The 25,820-nt window shown below is 37.5% G+C and overlaps 1 protein-coding gene across 3 annotated transcripts in view; it reads right to left on the bottom strand.

The window, feature by feature from the left end:
• Positions 1-25,820, bottom strand: part of LOC102693085 (disintegrin and metalloproteinase domain-containing protein 12) — a 91,576-nt gene that overhangs the window by 39,064 nt on the left and 26,692 nt on the right. For all 3 annotated transcript variants that reach the window (XM_015347043.2, XM_069188998.1, XM_015347044.2), the window contains exon 4: positions 4,790-4,868. In XM_015347043.2, coding sequence (XP_015202529.1) covers positions 4,790-4,868 — 79 coding nt within the window. The remainder of the gene's footprint in view (positions 1-4,789; positions 4,869-25,820) is intronic.

Genomic DNA, 25,820 nt, shown 5'->3' with positions numbered 1-25,820 from the left:
AATAAGAAAGACTGGCACAGGGATGATATCTGACAATTGGCTTACAGCTCCTAAACAGGACTGTCTAACAAAACCTTGTACTTCTTTGCCTGTTTAATTGTAATTGCATGTGTCTGGTTGTTTTTTAAATCAATTGCAGTGAGTATCTCCTCTCTCAAGGGCCCTGTGAAGGAGATTCAAGTACATCTAACCATGTACTCCATTTAGATTCCAGCTTTTTTTATTATACTAAGAAGCAACCATGAAGAAAGGCAGATAAATCTCTGCCTAGCTAACTGCCCCTGTAAATCAGAATCAGTAAAAATTTGAAGACAAAGAGAGCTTGTCAGAGTAGGAAGTGTCTAGTTTTGAGAAATAACAGAACTCCCCTGTTATGACTGGCATAGCCTCTTTCAAGTGTAATCGGACTGTGTTAGCTGCAGCCACACTACCGTGCAAACAGCAACTCAGCAGAAAAATACTGAAAGTCAATATTGAACTTTCTGAAGAAATGTTTCACTGCTATTTGCAAACTGTGGGCACTCTTTTATGGGCTTACTCATTCCACAACTTTTCAGCTGTGCCACACTCCTGCAGGCTCTCAGAATGAATGCCAGGGCCAAGCAAGGAGCAGAAGTCTCTAGAGCATTTTAAACCAAAGTGCAATGTGTACATTCCACTGAAAGAATCTGTCTTTCAGCCTTTTGATCATGACCTTGTTACAAAAAAAGGATCTAGTTACATTAAATATGTATACACTGCAGCAAAATTGAAGTGCTTACTTTAGTATTTATGTTTCATTTATGTTAAGTCTATCTGTTAATAGACTACAGTAAGTGTGGGTACGCAGAACATAAAAACTGTTTGTTAGGTAGTGAGTTGTGGTAGCCGGCAGTGGAATTCATTGCTGAATTCAACAAAGGCCAGTTTTCAGAATACTCACTCACTTTATAAACAGGGCTTCTGGGCTTCTGCACCCTAACAAACCTAACATGCCACACAAAACCTATGCAGCTTATTAACACATTATTCCTGCTGTTAAAAGTGCTTACAGGTACAGTACATTTCTTGAATGGCTTTAATTAGGTCAGCAAAGCAGACAAATAAAATAAATTGGAGCTCTCAATATCATGTCAAACCAATCTAACTGCATGCTTTTATCTTTGAAATAAATACAAGTCAAACTCCCCTTGATAAAGATTACTCTGCATCCAAATTTCAATACTTAAAGAAATGGACATGGCAATGTTTTGCTGTACCTGACAGCTGCTGTTCAAACACCTATGAAAGACTCAAGAAGTCTTTGAGTTTAACTCAAAATGTTCCAAAGCACAGCACTTTGTGGATGTGCCCAACCAGTACTAGACATCTACAGTATGAGCTCTACAATCATTTTTAAATGATCAGCTACAGCCTTTCCTTCCTATGTACCTGATGTTTCCTGTTTCCTAGGTGCCTGATTCTGAGGCATTGTGTAATGCAAGGACTTCAAGAAACTCAATATACATTCAGTATGCCTTCATTGGTTTGATTACCAAGAAGAGAAACTTCTCTCTTGTACACCTTTTTTAGTAGCAATGCTGTCCTGCATTTTTACTTTATGGTAGTTAGTAAAAGAATTCACTTCAAATAGGAACGAAAAGTAGCTGTGTTAAGTTTTTCTTCTCCAAGTTTCACACCAGTGTGGCTTTCTTTGTTGTCTAATGTGAAATGACGCATGCTGTGATTTACACTAGGGAAAGCTAATAAAACTTGCAAATTAAAACTCTAAAGGAGTCTGAAGCACAGACATGACTTATTTGCTCCAATAATATGTTATTGTTGACACAAACCTGATCCTTCCCACCCCTTTCTCCTGAACATATTTTAAGTCCATTTTCCCGACAAGCCTATAAATTAACAATATTTTAATATGCCTAATAAATGCTGGCTTGTCCATAACCAAGGCACTTCTCTTAAGCTTTGAAGCCAGTCAACAGTAATGAGGGTGAGCGGTTTTATTCTCTCCCATGACACCAGGAACACTTGCTGTAAATCAGTGTGAATTAAAGTTAACTCAAATGGCTGGATCTGTCAAAAGCACTGCATTAATGTGTAGATTCTCAGTAAAACATTTTCAGTGTGTCACAACATTTATACTGCCGTGGCCTCAGATGAAGCTGAGGCTAAACTCAGCAGACAAAGGTACAGAAGTTGAGCAGACGTTTTGGAAAGGCTTTGCCTACTGTGCCAGCCGCCCAGCAGTGGTTAAAACAGTTTTTTAGGGAGGAAGCATGGCATGCCTTCTTTATTCTGCCTGTCACTGCCACTGTAATCTCTTACAACTTCATTTCTTTGTTCTTTTGCACATTTGTCCTATTTGTAAGCTTAATGAGAGTGCAAGAAAACATTTACTAACAAGTGTTTTCCTGTTACCAGAATGGTTAAACATAAACTTGTATTTAACATGACTCTATATTTGATATTTTACATTTAATATTAAAGCATACACATACTGTATAACATTACCAAGTGAAATGTGCACCACATCATTTAATATTTGATCCATTAGCAGTGACTCCAAATTTAACTCCATTTGAGATGTATTTAAGACTTTCCATGCTATGTTAAAATTTATATACAGTGGTCTCCAATCACAGGAATGAATTTCAGATTCACCGCTGGAAATACTTTCTAAACTTATTTTCATAATCCCGGATCATTAACAAATGTTAAAGTCTTGACATTTTCTTACATTTGGCTCCTTTTCATTCATTAAGCACATATTCTTGGTAAAACTTAGACTTGGAAAACAAATGTACTATTTAATTATGAATTGTGAAAGTTTCTTGAAATCACGCAGTGTGCATAATGTGCCACAATGTGATTTCAATTTGGATATCGAATCCTGTTATTTAAGTGGGGGAGACACTGTATTTGCAGAGATTGAAAAGATGCCAAGGAACCCACATGCTGTGAGTAAAAAAAATATATTTCAGTTCCTCAAATATTCACTGCGAAGCACAATTGTCAAACTTCAATGAAATGTTTTAAAAATCCAGATTAGATATGGCAGAAAATTGGTGTGCATTCATACTGTGAAATGTAAATGAAACACAGCTTACTCAAGCAAACAACCTTGAAAAACAGGAAATTTAATTATTTGGCATCCCCTGTCCATCCAGAAAATATGACAATGCAATGCTGTATAGGCAGCGGTGTGTGGTGACCACTGACAGCAGATATGCCTTAAAGCAGAGGTCTTAAACTCAGTTTTTGGAGGACCAAGAGCCCTTTGGATTCTGTTCCACCTCAGTTCTCAGTTACACATCTGATATAATTATTTAACTAACTGCATAGTGGTACAACATCTAATCAGGCTCTGGAGTATTTTATAGGTAACTGTACTGTACATTTAAGTGAATGTTTTGAGCTGTAAGCTCTAAAAGACCTAAAACAAAATCCTAACTAAGCATATAATTAGGTTATTTTTTAACTGACTACTCAAGTTGGAACAAAAACCAGAAGGCGCTAGCCCTCCACAAGCTAAAGAGATCAGGGACCTAAAGAATTGATAATTGACAATAACATACTAATTGCTAAATGAAACCGATGTGTTTTGGTTCACTTTCAATCTATGTGGTGTCCTTAGTACTGTCCCAGTGCCTGGTGAACTGTCACATTTTTATTAATTTACTTGCTGAATGTCTGTGTTGATTGGATTACATGTTAAAACTGTGTGAACTATTCATTTAATATTATGAATACAACAGAAATTAATTTCATACAGTGGAGTCATGAAGCTGACAGATGAGCGCAATTATGAAACAAGTGATGTATATGCTTTGGATGGAGAAAAAGACAACTGACATTGTTTAAGGAATTTATCTGGCCCATTGCTCAATGTAAATGAGCTGCAGTCTTCATAAGCATTTAGCCTACTTTAAAATCATGGTTGAAGTCTATATTTCATATTTTCAGAAAATGCATTTGAAAATATCAGTGATTACTATATTACTTATTGTAATTTACTGAAATCAACATTGGCACTGAAATGAAGGGGATTGTGAGAAATGTTATTTTGCTTTTAACACATTAGTTTTGACTGTATCTCCTTTAAGGTTTTATCTGTTGGTTTACAGTAAATAAGTGTTCAAGGACAGACGTAGCAACCCCCTGAGTATATCCCTTGTCAATGCTTGTGGCGTGCCACTGAAGAAAATTTGGGAAGCACAAAGAGTGTGGATAGGGATTTTGAACACTGTGTTTGTTAAAAACATCACATTGGGAAAGTTTTCCAGATTTACAAAACACTGCAATGACAACTAAAAGTCCGGATAAGAGCATTCCCAAATACTCTACACAAATAAACAAATCCAAAAGGAGCATTTTGGGATGTATACTATAATAAACAGCAAGTAAGTTTGTAGATGTAAGCCTACTTTTCATTAACTCTAGAGCTTGTTTCATCCTTTTCTAAATGTATATGCTGACTCTTGCAAAGACATGTTTTATTCCCTCTGCTCACCAGGTTACTGTGAAAATGTAAGCATTCTGTAAGAAAAATGCTAATTTCCTGGATTTGAGCTTCCTTTATGGAACCATGGTTTTACAAGCACCTCAATGACAGTTCAGGAGCTAAAGAAAGCTGTAAAAGTAGGACATGAGATTCAATCAACAGAAAAATGTTGCCTGTCTCCAGCAGGTTTTAAAGTGGATACTATAGGGAGCTATGCTACTTTTCCTTGCTTCTTGGTTCCAGCTTTTCCTCTTAAAAAATAAACCAAGCTTTGTCGTGCAATGTCCCCAAGAAAACCGGAGTGCACCTTACCGTTACATTGTGAGTGGAAGTTACTGCAGTTCCATCCTCCAAGTAGTGTGTTTCGGTGTAGTGACTGGCAAAAAGTCCTCTACAGTTCAGAAAACAAAAAACAACAAAACAAAGCTGAGTTAACCACAGACTGCAAATGACATTGTTTGTGTAACAGGGCTCATGCACTGAAGTGATGTCACCCCCCTCTGCGATCTAGACAGTATACAATTCTGCAGCAGCAGAGGGCCTGGTCTTGTGGTAAAGAGGAATTCTCCACTGGCTATAGAGAGGCGCCATGTGGCTCTGGGCCTGCTAGTGACCGTGACTGAGTCCTGGCAGGGGACGAGCAAAGCCACGCTGGTCACTGGTGTCATGTAGAATTCTCTTGTGGCAAGGGACCTGGCCTGTAATTCCACTAACAGTGCTTACTATCATAGTAATACAAGATAAATATTTCCATGACCACCTGTATAGAATTCTAATCGTTCCTCCCCACCTTTCCCAATTACGTGAGATCCACAGTATCAAAATATAACTTTCTTGCTAGCCTAGTGAAACCATCTACTCACTTCTAAATACGCTATGTTTGTATTTAGGTAAAAGAAAACTACAACATAGGCAGCACAAAATTAAAAAGTTCACAATCAGAAAAAGTAAAATACATAAATCCAACAAAAATGTGAGACTTGGCTATCCAGCAAAGATTGTAGAACACAAGTCAAGAAGGGTCATGCAGAAAGTGTACAATGCTCTAGTTAGACCACATCTGGAATACTGTATACAGTTCTGGTTTTAACATTATGAAATCAAGAAACCTTTAGAGAAACGACAGAGAAGGGCAAAAAGACACTTTTTAAAAACTATTTGAAGTGATCTGAGATACAAAATAGTTTTTTTAATTTTTGCAATCCAAACAATAGATATATTTCACTTAATTTCTAAATTTATGCTTAACCTTTTTTTTTCTGTAGCTATAAAGTACTGTATAGTATAAGAATGTGACTACTACTTAGTTAATTTTATTTCATTACACAGTATACACAGTCAAATAGCTACATTTAAGAAAATTCTTTAAAAATTATGCCAGATCAAATAGGTTGTACAGGTGTTTCCTTAATTCAGATCAACAGCTGTGGAAATAGCAAAATAACAACGAAATATATAAAGCAACTCAGTGAAAGAGGAAACCAGTTAGACCTGACAATTATTTCTATTTAGAGCACTGTTGTATAGAGAATGGTGGTGAATCAGTTTCACTACTCTTGTAAGGATATGAGTGTTGGTGACCCATATTATGAGCCTATCACACCTCCCTCCTACAATGTCACTCCCCAAATAAAGCTCAGCATCAGAAATTGTTGTAGTTTGAAGAACAACAACAAATGAGTTGACAGTCTTACAGATGGTCCTTCTGACCCTTTTTAGGTGGATGTAAAGGTATCTTCCAAGATAAGTAAGCTGAAGCCTATTATGATTATTACAGATGAAACCTGAGTCAAGAATACAGTACGCAGGCTATTGCCTACAAGGGCTGTTTTGTGTTTTTGTATGTCCTGTACATGTGCTAGAGAGCATTATAATCATCTTCAAATAACAGCTATAACATTCACCAGTGGTGTGTCAGATAAGGCTTGTCCTCATCATGCAAAACTGCAAAGGTCATTTTTGGCTTTCCAGCAATGCCAGAGTTTCTGGAGATGAGTGGGGAAAATGAATATCAGGGGTATGACAGTGGAAAAGACGGACGAGAAAAACAGGGGTATGTCCTGGGATGATATGAGCTCACTCTCAGCAGGAGACCCAGTGATTTAATTGTGCGTTTGCGCAGGGCTTAAGCAGATGTCCCGTGAGTGACAATTCATGAAAAGCGCATGCAGGGCAGTTAGGGAACACCCTTCAGTTCTGCTGTCTCATCTTACTGACCTCATTGAGCAGGGCCTCAAAGCCAGGACTGCATTGTGCAGGGTTTTCATTTTTGTTGGGTGGTTTGTACAGTACTGTATATACACTTTGCCAGCATGGGATATAATGCTCCCTTTTTCTCTCCTTTGAAATAAAGGAAACTACTGGAAATAACCAAGACTTCAATAACAAAACACAGAATAATGTACTAGATCCAAAAAAGTTCTTACTGTTCTTCATTGCTGCAATATCTTAATTGAAGGAGCTGTTAGCACGGAAATACAGTACAGGAACAGCTGTAAACTCCCTCAGACACGCAGTGCTTAATTCAGTTTTTTCTGGAGAACCAATGTTCGATAAGGCTTTCAATGAATACGACATGTACTTTGCAATGGATACTCCAATAATGTGATAGGAAATCAGCCAAATTATATATCCTGGTATATACAGTATAATAACAGGTTAACTGAGAATACATCTCTATTTACAAATAACAAAATCACAAATAACACTAGAACAGAACAGAATCTGAAACTGATCAGAATCGAGAACCTAAAAACATGCTCCAAAAGTAGGAAATACACAACAGTTGAATGTCTGTCTGAAGACGCCTTCCAATACAAAAAAATGCAAATTCATTCTATGGAGAGGAACATGGTTAAGAACAACTGAAGCTCCTTTACTCTCAACAGAGCACTTGTATTGATCAATGCATCCAATTAGACACTAATACTAAAAGGAACAAATCTTTTTACTGATGATAGCAATAAGAACTACAAGAATCCCAAGTGACCTAGAAAAGAGTTGAAATGTGAAAAGCAATAATAAATCTATATTCAGAAACAACAGGGAAGAGACGAGTTTATTGGCTGTGATAATAAATAACAGACACAAGATGAACAAAGGAGAATAAGCGTTTCCTGGGAAGCTGTAATAAATTAAGTATCTGTTTGGCTGTAATTGGAAACATTGAAATTTTATTTTTTTTAATTATGGAAACATCCTGGTTTGACAAATACAAAAATAATAACTGAGGTGAACTCTCAACCCTTAGTCTGTCCCTTAAGATAGTATATTTGCATAGTATTTTGGAGATTTTTTACAGTTTCACCTTACATACAGTATATTACATATATGGATTTCCATGTTCATATTATATCTTACCAAATACCACATCTCAATATAATGTACAGTAACATGATTTTGACATACTGTATATTACCACACTGCATGATAATTGAGCAGAGATTTCACCATGGGTTTAACTTGGTTTTGTACAATTGTGCTGCTTTTGCTATGATTTCACTGTGCTTTGCTTCAGTTTACCCTGTATTAATTATGATGTACCACAATAAGTTTTCAAAATGAACATCACAAACTTCTATCTGTTGTGCTAAACACTAAAAATGGATTTCTCTTTATAGAGAAAATCTATCTAATCTGGATAATAATCATCTTAACTTCCATTAGCATAGATTATTCTTAAAAATATGATAAAAGTAATTTATGAAAATATTGTTTCTTAATTAGCAGCAACTGACTTAAGTAATAGGAATGCCTTGATCTTCTTATTGTCTTTGTCATTTTAAATTATAAAGGACATTAGTAAATGCATTTAAGCAATACTAATTAAGAATGCAGAAACATTTTTAAATTCTATTTTAGTTCACCCCAACCTTTTGTAAAGATCTAAAATAAATTTCGTTTTTTGAAACAGAGAAAATGCACCACAGAACACAGAACACCAAGGACATTAATAAATGTGAGTGATGTTTCAAGGCTGTGTGTGTCATTTTGTTTTGGTATTTGTTGGGGAAAAATAATTATAGATGTTACACATCTTTGTAAGGGGAAGAAGTTTGTACAGTTTATAGATGTATATTTTATATAGTTATCTTAGAGAGAACTGAAAATAATTTCATACTCCTCTGTTGTGTTTTTCTTTACTGAAACAGGAATGTAAAACCATTCAATAATTCTTTTGATTGACCAAACGATTTTCTTCTGTGGTTACAAAATGTGCACTTTGTTTTATCTTCCTTGCTTAAGTGAAGTCAATTACATACACATTGCCTAATAGGATGAACAGCAATAATATATATTAACATCTCAGATAACTTCAAGGTCACACTGAAATACTGTATGAGTCGAACCTTGTAGGAATTGACTAAACAATCATATTGGTAGAAAGCTTACCCTGAATCCTATGTGTAACAATGTGGTTTCATCATAAGAATAATTAGAGTTCTTAGATTCCTTAGAAACCAGCTTAGTGCAGCGATTAAAAAATAATGGAATCTGAATTGCAGCAAGAACATTAGACATTAGAAAACTTCTTTGATGTTACAAATTGAAAAGAGCACTTGTAGGTCATAAACTCCGAATGCATTATTTTTCTCATTGAAGAACACAGCGTACATCATGAATTTAAAACTGCTAAATTCTAAGTACACTTTGCTGTGGATATTTTTTGCTTTTGCAGTGGTGGTTTTTATAGATTTCTGCTCCAATTTAAGCCTGGACACTTTTCTTTTCATTCAATTAATTTTAATTAAAATAGGGCCTTTGTGCATAATCAAAAGCTAGAAAGTTAATTGTTTACTGCAGCAGGTCAAGATTGTTGGATGCACAGTTGATCTTGCTCAGGATTCCAATTATCAATTAATTAAAGATACTTCTGTAGGTAATGCTGACCGAAAGCTGCTTTAGCTTTTCTTTTAATTAAATGTTTTTAAGACAACGTTTCTCCAAACCATAAGTACAATCATCATTTTTCTTTCAGATTACTTACCTTTTATACTTTATACTTTACGTACAGTATAAACTTCATCCACATTTGTTACATAAGGATACACCTGGGCTACTATTTTACTTTTACGTCATGCAATTGTTTACTAGAAAATCCTGTAAAAACATAGCCTCCAATCCTCAGCAGAAGTATTATTCCCTACACATTGAATCAAATGTTTATGTTACTTGTCTACTAATAATCATAGTGTATCGATATTCCATTCTTCCCAAAAAATCCATTCTTCCCATCCTTCCACATACTTTTGTTTGTTTCATTGATAATACTGTATGAGCAAACTGTCAAGTAAGTCACAGTTTTCAGGTGATAAATTATAGCCTACTAGCAATGTCTTAAATAGTCAAAACCATACTCTACAATAATTCCTCCTTCTATTGACAAGCAAACAAATCCACACTGGAGAAACAGACCCTACATTTCTAGTCTACTCATTTCTGTTACTAGTCTTTTCTACTCTCTGCACTCAAGCTGTAAAGTAACTTCCTCTAAAATTCAATGGGGTAGATTTCAGAAAAAGAATGACTTTGAGGGACAAATCCCTACTTAATGTTAACTTGTTAACTTGTACAGTGAAATACTCTAATAGGCAGTGCTATTGATCAATGCATACAACCCATTTTAAGGTGGATATCAGCTGCTGTTGAAAGTTTAGTTCACCAATGAAATATTAAAAAACAGTCTAGTCTTTTGTCTCCAGGCTTGAACTTAAGTTCTGTGATTCAGTTATCAGCCACCACACCACACACCATGCACAAACATCTGTTTGCAATTTTTTAATATATATTTGTAAGCAAGCATTTCTCCTGTAAACACACATGGTTTTGAATCAGTATAAGATCACAGCAAATCATGACTCCACAAACACAATCCCAGGAAAATACATCCAGATCATTTTCCCAGGTTTTGAATAAAATAAATATACCGTAAAGCCAATACATCTCTGTTACTATCCTCATTAGAGTACTTTTTGATGCGAATGTTGAACTCCAGAAAACACTGATCGAGGAGACATTTATACAAACATACTGACAGCGCTCTTCAGTCCACAATGTGTTGACAGCACAGTGCTTGAGATTTTATGTATTTTTTTGCAACATCCAGATAAAATAAACAAGGACAAGGCATAAATAAAAAACAAACCACTGTGAAATATTTTGACATTTCTGTTTTGGGTATACTCAATAAGGACTGTAAATATATCATCATTTAAAGAGTGCATTCCTGTTGAATTAAACTACATTTAAAACCAAAATTTTGATTATGTGTTCGGGTCATTCTTAAAACACTTGGTGAAAGTCAGGCAAGCCCAGTAATTGAAATGATTGGTCTTATATCTCTATGATAATAGCAACATGAAAGAATTAAGCACTTGCATTGACACTTCCATTAATTGAAATAACCTTTTAAACATCTCCATTAATTCCAGGAGCTAAAAGACAAATTTATAATCTGCCTTAAAATTCAGTTTTGGTTCTATCCAAATCCAATAATCACATATTGTGTACAGAGTATACAAGCAGATTAAAAGGACAGAATCCCATTAAAGCTTGGAAAATGTGAGTGCAATTTTAATTACTCTGCTGCAGAGAGCGCAATTCATTTCCATCTGTGGCTTCCATGGGAACATGCATCCCAACTGCTTCATTATCCAGAAAATATTATTAGGCTTCAATTCCCAAGCAAAAGCACTCATGGAGCATATAATAAATGTAGTCATTATGTAAAATACTGCGAAGCACAGAACGAAAGAAGAAATAGAAAAAGAATAACAAATGGATAGATGTGCCTAATATTATTTGCATAAGGCTTTGCATCCAAAATTGATTTACATACAGCTTTACATCCCTATGGCTTTGGACTAGCTTTCACTTGATTGTTAGAGCACACGATGCCAAGGAAAAAAAATCCTCAAAGCTGAAACAACATTTTCCAGTTCCTGGCTCAGAGACAATGTGCAGTCAGCTGCACTGAAACTGGGCCAGTTTTATTAAGGACAACTCTGGGAATCCTGAGTTTAGGTCTTGAAAAAAAACATGAACACATCCAACTCTTCAGTTTCGTCTGTGCAACAAGATATAGTACTTCTTCCCGGCATTTTAGTCTGGCAGATTTACGCAACCTTTGCTGATGGTAATAAGGGCAGTGGTCGAGTTCACAAATTAATTAACAGCAATGACAAGCAAATAATTTCTCTTGGAACCATTGATGCGAGGAAGGATGTATTGATTTGCAGCACTGATGAAGATATTCCTGTGCAGATCACAGTGTAATGGCTCTCTGGAAAAGGTAAAACTCTCAGACAAACCTACCAAACCAAGATAATTGGACTCTTAGACATGCATCTGATGCATGTTGCAAGTATGGGTACTGTTTCATTTTCTTTGCAAAAAGAAAACGCAAAATGGGTTAGGAACATACATGCTCTAAAGTTACTAAACATATATGGAAGTATCCAGTCCCCTACATATTACATACATAAGTATCAAACTACTTTAACTGTGATATTTGCTTTATCAACATTTACTGAAAAGCAAAAGAACTGCAACACTATAATATAATGCTTTTAATCACATATTTAACATATCAACCACACAAAATCAAAGAAAATGTGAACAGAATTAAAAATCAAAAATCATTTCAGCACAAAATGTGGTCACTGTCAATTCACTAGGAATGACAGCACCCAAGATGAAAACGTCATGGAGCAAAATTGTGGCTTAACCCGCTTGGCTGAGGGCTGACCTCCTGGCCATAGGACAAGCAGACCAGGACCCCCAAAAGAACCAAATGGGACCCTAAACCACCAAGCACGGAGGAGGTGGGAAGAATTCATGGTGTGAACTGTGGGTCATCGCAGACGTTGGATAGCAGCTGGGGGAGTGTTTGTTTAGGGTTACTGTACGTAAAGAAGGAAGGCTTCCGAAGTATTAGACGAGTAGCTTATTAAAATAAGTAAAGTACGCATGAGCAGCAAGGAGGCAGCCTTGAGTTGTAAGAAACGTTTGCAATAACTCCAGATTTACTAGAACTTTGTAAATGGGAAAGGAAGTCACTGGTATTATTAAGTTGACTAAAAATGCCAGTGTTATCTGAATGGAAATGGCCCAAGTTTCCAATTGTACCCCCAAAAGCAGTCTCCTGGGCAAATGGGCAGAGTGTGTAATGCTTAGACATATAAGCCTGTTGACGTGTAACCTCTTGGTATCCAAGGTAGAATTAAGTATAAGGGACTAACAGCTTGGATTCTGGAATGGAACTGAAAGCGCTGTTAACCACTCAACAAATCCATTTGGGCACTGTGGAGAGGAAAACAAAAACTCCCGTAGGGAGGAAATAAACCTCTGGGGGTCCCGTCCCAAATGGATACCCCCCCTCCAGGCAGCTAATCGTTTGAGTATGGGTCGGCCCTGTAGTACTGTAACTGAGAAGATGCTGGACTGACCCAGAAGCAGGTGTGGCTTGAAACGTGAAGCGAGAGCAGAACTGGAGCGGAGAAGTTGGCATCAGTAGAAGCGCAGAATGAGAGGAATGAACCCAGGGTCGAATTAGATGGCGGGGATAGAGACAAAAGTAGGACTTACCTATATGGATATCAAGCTTTTGTAGCAGCAGAGAATGAGAGGGATGGACCTGAGGCCAAACTGTACACCGGGGATCAAAACAAAAGAGACGAGGACACAAGACATAAGGGCTGAATTGGACAGAAACACAAATGAGACAACCTGGAGCTAAACTGAACGCAGGGGATAGGGACACGAGACAACTGCTGACTGGGTCCTATGGTTGTGGGATTGCAGTGAGGGTGGCTCAGAGGTTCCATCCTGCTATGAACTGAGCAGAAGCCTGCTGAAAGAGCCATGGTTAATTTTTACTCTCTCTGAAGTTCAAAGCTTTTTTTTTGCTTTACCGTTAAACAGGTTGCGGGAAGCTAGGGGAAATGCAAGTTTGTTGCACTTTTCTCTTCTCTGCTTGTAATCCTCGCATAGAGAATGAATGCAACTAACATTAGTAGTGCAGGTTGTGAATGCAAAATAAGGAACATTTTTTTTTAAATCCAGAGCACGGGTCTATGGACGGGTCTATTCAGCAGGCTGCAATGGCAGCTCAGCGTTTGCACCAGACTGGAGTGTAGTGTTGCTAATTACGTCGTCGGGAGATGCAGAAGTTTACTGGGAGTGCGGGATACATTACGTATATCTTTGATAGGAAAATTAGTAATTTTCCTAGATGTACGTCCTGAACGAAAGCTTTTAAAACATAGTTTAGTGACGTTGTGCTACTATCCAGGTGATAACGGGAGGAAAGGTTTTGAATGGGAAATTTGCGAACGTGGTGGCGAATGTGCGTTTGCAGACAGCAGCCCATTGGAAAAAAAAACAGGAGAAGTAACTGGAAAGTCGATCACTATGTGTTTTCAAAAGGACGGGTTGACAATGGCGGTTCTCGGTCTTGGGAAAGGCATGACCTGCAGATGAAGCTGGCTGATGTTGAAAAGCAACGAAGAATCAGATCAATGGCTAGCTGGTACACGGAAAACAAGGAAATCTGTGGTTCCTGGATCTCTTCCTGAGATCTACCGTGCATCAGAGCAGGAAACGGGAATACTGATTGTATGGTGTAGGCAGCGTTATAGTACTATGCAAGGACGCACACGAGACAGCAAGGCTCATGCAAGAGCGAGAGATAGGGATCTCATAGGTATTTATAGCGTTTGGGAGAGGAATGGATTGTCAGGAGCGATTGCCAGATTACTGACAGTTGAGTCTGATTGAACTTGGTTATTGTCGTCCCTCCCAAACTTTTGTAATAAACTCCATAAGGAAAACATTACATCGTGAGTATGGTATGACATCACTGAATATTAACCTATTGATGTAGAGACCTGATCAACATCTCCACAGACTGCCTAGGGGTGTTTCCCCACTCTTCCTGAGCAGCTGCAGCCAGCAACTCTCAGTTGTCTCCTGTTGATGGCAAGGGTGAGTTGGTTCCACAGTTGTTCTATTGGACATAAGGTAGGAGAAAAAACTGGACATAGCAAAACCTCAAAACTGCTTTCTCAAAGATGGGCCATGGTAATCCTAGCACCGTGTGGTCTTCCATTGTCCTGCTTGAAAATGTACACTTCTTGACTGGCTGGCAGGATTGGAAAAACCTTTGGCACAAGCACTATGTCATGTAACATTCAGCATTTCACTCACAGACTGACTTCTGTGGAACACAAATTAAAGACCACCTCTCTCTATGTCACTACCTCAGATATTCTCTGGGCCACAGAATGATTTTGTCTCTCAGCCATCATTCTCCTCTGAATTGCGTCTGAGCCATCATTTTCATGCAGACAGTGAGCTACAATCATTGCTCTAATGCATGGATTATTTCTTCCTGGAACCTTTTGTTTTGTTTCCACCACAGTCTGAAAATAATTAGATAGATGAATCAGATAGATGCTACGGTCCCAGACCAGTGAGGCGAACCTCTGCCTCCCAGAACGTGGTCTCACAGAGCCGGTTTTCAAGCGGCTGTCTTTCATGCCAATAGCAACCAGGAAATGTTTATTACTCAGGCAGGGCCTAGGCATATCTTTCACTTCTCACATTAATTTAAATTAACACAGTCTTTTTAAATGGTTGTTTATGCAGATTGCATCTCAATGTAGCTTTTTTATCTCAGACACAAATCCTGAGTACATGATGTTTTGATGACTTATAATGACTAATGGGCTCAGTGTCTTAACTCATGGAACAATACTACTCAGACAATCACCAAAACTACTGTATATACTCACTATTTAATGCAAATAACATTATGTATGTAACCAACAAGCTATTGATGTCAAATATTAGACAAATGTTTACTTGTGCATCAGTACTCTTTGTTTTTAAATGGACCTTTGCAACAGATAAATAGAACTACAGCCTCTCATAAGGGATCTCAAAATCTATATATTTTAGTAAAGATTAAAACAGGATTGGACCAAAGAACAAAATGCTTTGTTACATACTATATACTGTAGAAAAATAAAATCTAATAGGATTTTGGCTAAAAATGACAGATTCCAATTAGGTGTAGTATTCATGCACAGCATAATGCTGCACAGCTACCAAGACACTGATTCTTAGTACTGTATCACTCTACTCCATATGGGAAACTGAGAAGCCGAGACAACACCTATGCCAGGACAGTAAAATGCAGTAAAATACAATCCAAGGCAGAATATCCCTGAGCTGCTCTCTTTCCCAGCTCTAAAAATATTGTAGATCTGCTTATGACCCATACAGTATATTGGAGAGAAAGCCATGGGAATCTCTAACAAAAAACTAAAGCCAAAACTGAGTTATTTTAGCTGCTTTTCAGTTTCAGTAATAGTGCCATGTTTAAACATGAAACACATTTTATTCTGCTATGGTGGAGCTGAACTCAGCGTTTCCATTATTAAGCCTTTCTCTAGGCAAACTAAGAACAGCAAAATTGCAAATTGCTGTTAATTTACTGGCAATCAACTTGGTCAATTTTGGTTAATTAAGCATTCTAAGTTGAGCCGAGACGGCACACTTCAGTTGAGATAAAAACACTTTTCCTGTTGAGCAAGATATGGCACAATACATACTTTTTTATGGTTCTGATGTTGTAAGATTTTTGTCTGATCATTAAGTACATACATTATACCAATGGAGAGCAGTGGAGAAGCAGTGAATGTATTCAACTGACTTCTAAGTCAGGTGAAATTCTGTGAAAAACAACATTATTAACATCAATCATAAACAAAACTCCCATAATCGCTGCTGATAAACAATTGTCTTGGCACAAATATGTAGAAACATAATTACTACATAGCTGCAACCATGGAAAAAAGGATTTATAATTTTTTAACAGATACTGTATAAATCATTTTAAACAATCCAAAATTGAAGGGGTATCAGTTGTAGACATCCAAGTAGACAAGATGTCTTTTCATGATAATCACGATATTTGCTCAATATTATGCATTTTCAAGCAATTTCTGAAGTAGATCTTCAACTGTTCTGCAACAGGAAATTAAAAAGCACATGACTGTACACTTCAGCATGACACAATGAAATTCTGTTTTGTGGGGTACATTTTTATCCTTTAACACACAAGAACAAAACAGAGGTATAGCAATCTGTAAGTAAAAATAGAACAAGAGCCAGACATCAACATTAGGTACTTATACTAACATGACTTTGTGGGAATGTATTTCTTTGTGTTTTTTCTGTCTACTCTGGAAATCTGTTTTATGTAGCCAAAGGCATCTTAAGTGTATCGTCTTATCTGAGGGTGAAATAACAGTGCCAAATACAAACAAGAAATGTAGCAACATAAAAAGGGTTCCATATTCATGCTCATGTGAGTCTTTTCCGTGTGCTCTGGTTTCCAAAGACATTCTGGCCAAGTTAATTGGTATCTCTATATTATCTGTGTGTATGTACAATAGTATGGACTTGAGTCTCATATAGGTCCTATTTTACACACTATGCTTCTGGGACAGGATCTAACCATGACTCTGATCAAGAAAAAGAATCATTCTGCTAATGAGGACATGGTTTACTGTTGAACTCAGACAGGCCACCATCGGAAAATACAAGGAATATCCCAGACGCTGTAGTGAGTCCTCAGCACTACACTATAATAAGGCATAATATTTTTTTTCAAATCCTGTGCATTTCTTTAAACAATTTGTCTTTGGTACATTACAACATGATGCCCTTTATCACAAACGAAATAAGATCAGGAATACCAATTTTAGATAGGCGAGAGGTGACAAAATAAAAATGATTTCTGAGAAATTGAAGAAAAGAGGGGAGAAAAGAGTGATGGACATCAAGTCATCTGTAGAATAACCAGAGGGAGTCCTCCTGATGAAATTCCTGAATGTGAAAATCAGAGAGCCAAGGAAGCCTGAAAGGATAGGTCAGTCATTAATGCCAATGCCCTGTACGCCAACTCCCCCTGTACTCTCTGCAAGGAATTTGCATCTGAGTCAGGGCTTCAGAGGGGTCCAGACAGCCGTGTTTTGACTCAAGCACTTGCCATCTGGGTTACTCGGTCTATGGAAAGTATTCAAAAGCAATGGAAAAGAAGAAAATCCAGACACGATTCCTCCTTTGCAGAGTTTGTTTAGCTTCTGCTTTAAGTATTTAGTTTGGAAAGCCCTCTCAATGCATAGCGGAAAGGGGCTCTTAGAGCTGGCAGCCTCAGGAACTTAGTGTGTCTGCTCTGTACTGTCAAAGAAATCCTTTCACTCAGGGAGCTACAATCTCTTGTGACATCTCTGTCGTGATGCTGGAATTTTCTATCGTTCAAACATCGGACAGTTTTCTTCTTGATTTTATTTTCATTTTTTGTCCACTCTAGTAACATTAACGGTCCCTAAATGTTTCTACAGAGTTTTATAATCATCACAGTTTTAAAAAAACTGTTAAAGCTGTCAGAATATAACTGTTCACCACACCAGAAGGAAATGTTAATGTCAAAGAAGGGGGGGTCTAAAAAAGAAACACATTTTTATTGATCAGGGCGTATCAGTTTGAATACTAATAAACCATCCACACCCTTAGTTGAAACTGCAGAGCACCTCCTCTGTGACTTAGCTTGTTTATGTATCAGAATTTTGTGCACTGGGATTTTCAAAAACACTTGTTGGGAAGAAATTCAGGGTATAAAAAAGGAAAACTAAGTGACGTTATAATAATTATGTTTTTCATTTTAGACACTCTTCCCCACTTGTTGCCCTAGTCTCATTCTGATCTGGAACAGAACTAGTGAAGAAGCTGGGCTGCTCATTTGAGGCCACAGTGAGACGGTACTGTAAGTGTGCTGTCTGCTCCCCAAGATAGCCTTCCCCTCACATTTAACTTCAGAGAAAGCAAGAAAAAAACTTAAACAGAAAAGAAAATACACCCTCCCAGATTTTGGAATGTGATGCTAGGCTGGGTTGACATTAGGGGTTTAGTCTACTAGGAGAAATTTGTGCTGTGGCCTGGAAATGTTGACTAACCATCCTTGTGCAAGACCAGTGTGCTCTGGAAAGCAGACCTGATTATTTTGCATTACTGAAATATACATTCTTGCAGTTCTCTTGAAAGCAGACCTTACCAATGCCTGTCTCCACACTGCAATTCTGCCTATGAGCAAGGCCTGTTACAGTGGGTTTCATGCAGACCACTGTAGATAAGTGCAAGCTCAGCACAATATCTGCAAGGACAGAGATTTCCCTGGAGTACTGTAAAAGAACATTGGCCTTGGAAATGCATTTTATTGGTCCAGAACACATTATAAGAACCGTTCAGAACACAGTTTAACAAGGAGACAGAGTTACATTTTAAAAGTGTGCCAATAAAGTCTTTTACAGACTTCTGTTTTATCCCTGCACAAAGTCCATCAGTGAGAGATTTTTACATTTTAAAATAAAGCACAACACATGTTGTATGAAGTATTAAGCAATGTTTCATAACATGCAAACCTTTCTGTAAACCTCCGTGTCTACACACAAATGCAATAGCTGTACCACAATTCTGTATTACTGCTGTTTAGTTTACAGGACAGGTGTTATATATGATGAAAAATCTGGATTGCACTAATTGATGAATGGTGTCAGACATTGGCATAATATTAATGTACAGTTAAAAGAGGGCCTATTTTGCATTTCTGGCTTTCAGCTAGTCGAAAAAAATGTCTTATAACAAAGCCCAGAACAGAAATATATTTTAGATGCTGGACCAAGTGTGTGATGTCATATTGTGAAGCCTCTTTAATCTTAAGTATGATGATATCACTTATCCCATGGCAACGGAAAACATTACAACTCACATGTAACAAATCAAAGACTCTTTTAATATATTCTTCTTTCAATAATTTAAAGACAGATTTGTGTATCAGCTTTGTTTCCTTACACATATGTTAATACTTATCAAGCCATTATAATAAACATTTTATCAGGTTTCAGAGCTAGATCAACGAAAAATGAAAATAATAATACATTGTTTACTGTTTTCCAAGTTTCTCATTCTTAGCAAATGCCAGCTCAGTTCTACTCACTGGGGTATCTAAAGCTATACTGAACAAACTCCAACAACTCCAATATGTTCAGAATTCAGCAGCCAGAATCCTAACCAGTTCTCATGCAAATGATCATATAACTGCTGTCTTGGAGTCCTTGCACTGGCTTTCTTTCTTTCCTCTTCAAAATTCCCATGCTCTACATGGCTTGGCATCTCGGAACCTGTCTGACTTGTTATCTTCCTACTCCGCACCTCACAATCTTCATTCATCTGATAGTGGTGTTTATTATTATTAGTAGTAGTCTGTATGCTGTGTTGTTGTAACATTAGAGAGTAGACAAGGAAAAGATCCCAGTTTCTAAAGCCGGTTCACCATGAGCTGGAGTTTTCTTTTGCTCCAATTCGAGTCTTAGAATGCCAGTGCATCAAATTTTCAGTCCAGCTCAGCTCTTTGTGAGCTAAATCAGCTTTTGCTATTGGCTTAGTTGGACCAATTCTTAATTGTCTTTCAGCTCTTCTTCTGATGCTTTGAAGAGACCTACTGTAGGTACCTGCAAACATTGGCCATCTGGAAGCTAGACCCCTTCTATAGAAGTTTATTTGTTTGGCTTTGTTTTCCAATTTAACAAAAGCACTTCATGTCTTACAAAGGGATTTCATGTGTGCCCAAGGGATATGTACATTTCATCTGTCATTACACCATAGTATCCTACAGCATAAAAAAGCCCTGATCTCAATGAAAGCTTCTCATTCTTTCAACTGTGCAAATCCCTCCTTTCCTACAGAGGCAAGAATCACTTTATTTTTTAAACAAATAGAAAATCTTCTTATTAACTATTGCAGGTTTCCAAGTTTCATATTAAAATTTTCCACATTAACTACCATTCAGTCTTCATTAACAATTCCATTTCAGAGATTCTCCAAACAACACCCATCACACTCAGCAGTATGGAAACGCTGAGCAAATTCAACCTGGTCTTTTGGCATAAATACTTTATGTCATAGTGCAAGAGATAAGAAAATGTAATTCCTGGTATGTACAGTATGTATTCTTTGATTACAGCTGACTTCCGAACTTACGTGTGTCTTGGGAAAAAGAATTTGGTTCTTAAAACTTGTAATTCTTGAGTTTACATTAACACAATAAGACATCATACAAAAAGCTCTGAGGCTTTCTGTTTAAACAAACTCCAGAGGTTTACATGTGTTGGCCCAGAATCCCTTACTGTATATTTATATTCATTACAACTTCATACTGCAGCTAATGAGTGACTTGGGACCTGCAAGCAATAAACCAGATTATTATTCTTGAAAAATAATAAACATGTGCTTAAATGTACTGTCAGTACGTTAGCATCCTTCCAATTAATTCAACCTTTGCCTAAAATCTGGCACGCCTTCCTTGTTCTGCAAGACTCCTTTCGTGTTATGTCTCCTGAGGGAAAACAAACAATTAAGTGCAAGTTTTATTTGTTTTTTTTAAAAAAGATTTTTTTTCAAAAAAGATTGTTTCCATATTGGTGATTTGTTTTCATTTTATTTCTCCCAAACATCCTTTTCCTCATAGTTTCTCACACACACACACATACACCACGCAAACAGTTGGGATTTTGCTGATGTTTTTACAACAACTTTGAGTTGGTGGTCATGCTTCCTGAGTTCTGACAGCAGACGATAAATGGCACCTATAGTGCTAACAGGGGTCCAATATCCTTGAAAAGGAGGAAAGGAATCCTCTCAGGTGAAACTAAGTCGACCAAATAAAAACACTGTGTGCCAAATATATCCTTGTTCAGTCCACAATTATTATATTCAGAATCAGTAATCCAAATGGAGATTAGATCACAAAATCCATCATTCCTTACACCATTTAACATGAAACCTAGGTGATGCTGTTGTGTTAAATTGTTCCAATGCCAAGAAAACAAGGCAATGAACAGAAACGGCTCTTACACAAAATGATTAGATTCTGAAAATAAGATGAGTGAGCTTTCAGCTTGAACATGGCAGATAAGGAAAAAAGCTATCTGTTTCACACCAGGTAATGTCAGATGCCCTAACCAAGGTTATGACAACACAGCGTAAAAAATAAACTTAATAAATACCTTCATGGCCTTTCTATACAGTATACTTTCAAATTTCCAATGAAACTGGATCATTATTTTTCTTTACGTACCCCTGCATCTAGGAAACTTTAGTTCCTGATCAATTAAGCTTGCTGAACAGAAGTTCCCAGGGATGGGTATTGATCTTCTCTAACTCTAATGTTCACTAATTAGCTGCTCACCCTTTACACATTGTGAACTCCACAGTGTCACACTGGAGACATGGCACTGATTGGAGAGGTGGAGTTCCTCTTACTGATGATACCACAAGCTCTCCGGTACCGGTACCTGCCAATCCCCAGGGGTCTCTTGCATGGCCAGTTCTGAATCCCTTGGCCAGGTCCACTCTACTCAACCCTGCTGGAGAATCGTGGTCACAATAAGGTGATTATGTGAACCTGAACCCGAAACAGTGACGTCTTGATAATACGGTCCGTTTGCTCTCTGATCGAGCACAGTTACTGGCTGAGCCATTCAGGAGCCCTTTGTGGATTCATGGTGAGGTAACTTTTGACACCTCTGTCTGTAAATGGTGCTCAAGCTTCTCAGCTGACAAAAGCAGCAACTAATTATCATTCATGCTGAAAAAAAAATACTATCATCTGTCTTCAACTGCCTCTGGCATCCTGGAAAATTAGGTTACAGAAAAGTAGCACAGAAATCACATTGTGACAGAAGGCAGATAGCTGCAGTTTGTTTTATTCTACTTACATAAAACTGTGAGAATACTGAAATTGTCCTTTTAATGTTAGTAGTGCCCTTAATGTAATATAAATTTGAAAAAATCAGTTTAGCCGAATAGAATAAAATCTTATTAAACATATTCCTTTGCACATTTTATATTATTTGAGGTTGAACCTTGAGTGAAATCCAAGGATATTAGGGAGCAATTTTAAAATGTGAATTTTCTTATATTTACCTAGAAAAAAATCTACTAGCATTATGGAATTTAGAGGCATTTCTCACTTTCATGAATGAACTCCAGTTTGAGGTCAAGGATGAAATAATGTGTCAATAAAAAAGGAAAAGAAGACGGAACCGGAGATCATCTCAGCACTTGCATCACAGATATGACATTTGTTCCGTGCAAGCCATTTTTCCACCAAACCTACTTGTCGCCTTTGCCCCCACCCCCCTCAAAAATAAGAGCTTTGTTATTTTGGCCTCAGCATCAGTCAGCATCCCTATAGTCATTCCAGAACTACTTCCTCTGGGCTGGCCAGACACTATTGTTATTGGCACACCTTAGTTTTGGACTATCAGCTGCCTCCTGTCACTGTCAAAGGAGAGATTAGGTGAGAGGGAAGAAGAATGGAAGGAGAGCTTGTTCTCCACTTAGAAGCAGGGATTTTGGCTCCACAGAGGAAGTGCTCGCAGGGTCACAGAATTATAGGGTCAAGGGTCTTTCCCCACCCCCAGCTCAGGGATATTGCACAGCTGAGCCAATACAATCAGTGCAACCCCTGAAAAAGCCCAAAACCCTGAGAACAACCTTGCAGTTTGGAGGAACAAGTGAGCACACTCACTCTTCAACCTCGTCATCTCTATAACTGTTTCTAGTGCACCACATTTCCTTCTCTGTGGTTATAGTGTTTGCTTTTGAACAGTTTTTCTTCATTCACTTCCAGCCCCCTGGTACACAATTTAGCCTAATATTAACCTAAACAGATGCAGGTGTTGGCTGTAGCTTGCCATCCCTCATCAGTATGAAGCAAATACATCTGGTTTATGTCTTCTTGGTGTTATGTGACTTGACATCTCTACCTTGCTTTATTATTCTTAATGATACATGTAACATGATTAAAGATTTCTTGCAATCATATAAACTAAGGAGTAATAACACACATAATGTGGTTGCATCTCAAAAAGTGATGGCTTCTGGTCAAGTTCCTTTTGCCTGTCCTTACTTACTTAGAAATCCATTTAAAGGGGTAGAAAAGACACCCTTCCTTTGAATACTATAATGACTAAATTATTAGGATTACTAGAACATTTTAAGAGCGCAAGTTTTAGAAGTCAATAGTTGTAAAATTTCACTTAATCCCAAGCCTTGAGCTGCTTTAGCTTACTTTGGTTCTCAGTTTTCAATTGTATTGTACCTCCACACACAGCAAAATGAAATATCCGGCAAACTCAGGGATTTGAAGTAGGATACATTTCCTTCCCTTATTCTTGTTTGTGCAATTGAGGCTGATAAAGAAGACACATTTCCCTTTGGCTATCTGTTGACCTCCATCATCGGGACTGCTACAGGTCAGCCTCTATGAAATTCTGGAAACAGGAAGTTTGACCAAAAAACTCAGGATTCCTGTTCTACATGGGAAGCTGACTCAAGCAGAATTCAAACAGATCAGTCAGTCAGGGCTGAGGTCAGTGGGGAATGGTGTCATGGTGTGGAAACTGTGAGAGATAGTCCAGCAACAGCATTCTAGTTTTGGAGCTCAGCCTGCATCAGTACTGCCAGAGAACAGCTTTTGGACACATGGGCTCAAAGTGCGTCTCTGTGTTGTTTTGTTTTTCTCCTTTATTCTTGCTTTTCCCTCCCTTGAATTAAGCTTTTGGAAAATGTTTCCACTTTCATTTCAATGGAGCAAAAACAGAAGAGTCATACAACAAGTCTTTGATAGACACAGAAAACACTGGCAGAAAATTGGGAAATAGATGCCACCCTCAAACCAAACCAACCCATGCTTCATATTATCCATAGAGAACAGCATGGGCTGAAGGACAAAACAATAATATCCCCAAAGAAAAATTTTATTTAAAATATAATTTTAACTATTCATAACTATTTAATGATCCATTCACACAACTGGCTCTTGGGCTTCCTAATTTGTCGAGCACCATGCCTAGAGAATCTGGTCTGTACAGTATGTACAAAAGGGCAAGACCCACTTTGCCTTTGGAAGTGTGGTTATTGCTCTGCACTTGAACCTGGAAAGCTGTGGGTTCCAACCCTAGGTGGGATGCTGCTGTTATTCCCTTGAGCAAGGTACTTTTCTCAGATTACTTCAGTAAAATGCCCAGCTCTATGAAGGGGGACAAGTGAAAGCGGCTTTTGATGATAAAGGGCAATACTAAAGCTTACCAACAGAAGTCAGTCAGGTCATCTTATCTTCTTACCAGATTTATCACAATATTTTTGGCTCAGGATGGGAAGGAGCAAATGTGTTATAACACTTCTGATTAAAAAAAAATATATATACCTTTGGCAAAATGCTTAATTTCTCCTAAAAAACTGAATGAAGATAACACAATGAGGTCTTTTAGAATAAACAAGATGACCCTGGGAATAGTAATCCTCTGCACAGTATCACCACTAAAGTAATGAGAATTATGAAAACCAAAATATACAGTGTATATTTGACATTATTCATAGCCATACACAACAGATTTGTTATGTGGAAAAATACATTTTCTCTTCTCATCTTCTGTGCTTTTCTTTTTTAATAGCAAAATGAAAAAAAAAAGAAAATGTTATTTCTGTCATGAAATGGAAGTCCTTGAGCATGGCTGGTCTGCCTCCTTTTTAGCTATTTATTTTATTTAATGTGTTGAATCACAAACAGGAATTGGCAATAAATGCAATATTTATCATTCTACAACAAAATATCCTTGACAAATAACCCATACTGTATATCTAGGGTTATAGGCTTCAGATAATGGGAACTTTCTGTTTGAATGTTTCCTAAGATAATTGAGACAAAAGGCACATTTGTTAAGTTAAACATGAACCCTATATGTACTGTAGATACATAACCTAAACTGCAGGCAGTGGCTGCCAAAATTCACGATTTTTATTAACCAAAGGAGAATATGTAAGTAATTCTGCATGTAAAGAGTACAACTTAGACCTTGAACAGCAGATATAGGAAAAAGCTCTGCTACAAGACTGGTATTTACATTTTTATTGGGCATTCAACCATTTCATTCAGGGTTCTGAACAATGTTTCCAAGAGCTGCCACAGAACTGTTGTTCTTTACAACGGAATACCGAAAAGGGATCTCAAGTGGGTAATTTGACCAATGTCTATGCCCATATTCAGTTTCAGAAACCTAGTACTTTCTGTAAATAGGGAGATTTGCAGAGGAAAGCAACAAATACCCACAAGGCAAGACAGGAGTGTGCCAGGCTAGGTGGTGTCAATGTACAGTACGTTCTACCATTTACTGTAGGCCTATTCTCCTGCTGTTAACATCGTTAAATGGAC

Source organism: Lepisosteus oculatus, chromosome 4 (assembly GCF_040954835.1).
Source record: "Lepisosteus oculatus isolate fLepOcu1 chromosome 4, fLepOcu1.hap2, whole genome shotgun sequence".
Taxonomy (NCBI): domain Eukaryota; kingdom Metazoa; phylum Chordata; class Actinopteri; order Semionotiformes; family Lepisosteidae; genus Lepisosteus; species Lepisosteus oculatus.
Note: the sequence above shows the minus strand (reverse complement) of the source record. Positions and strands in the feature narration are given on the sequence as shown.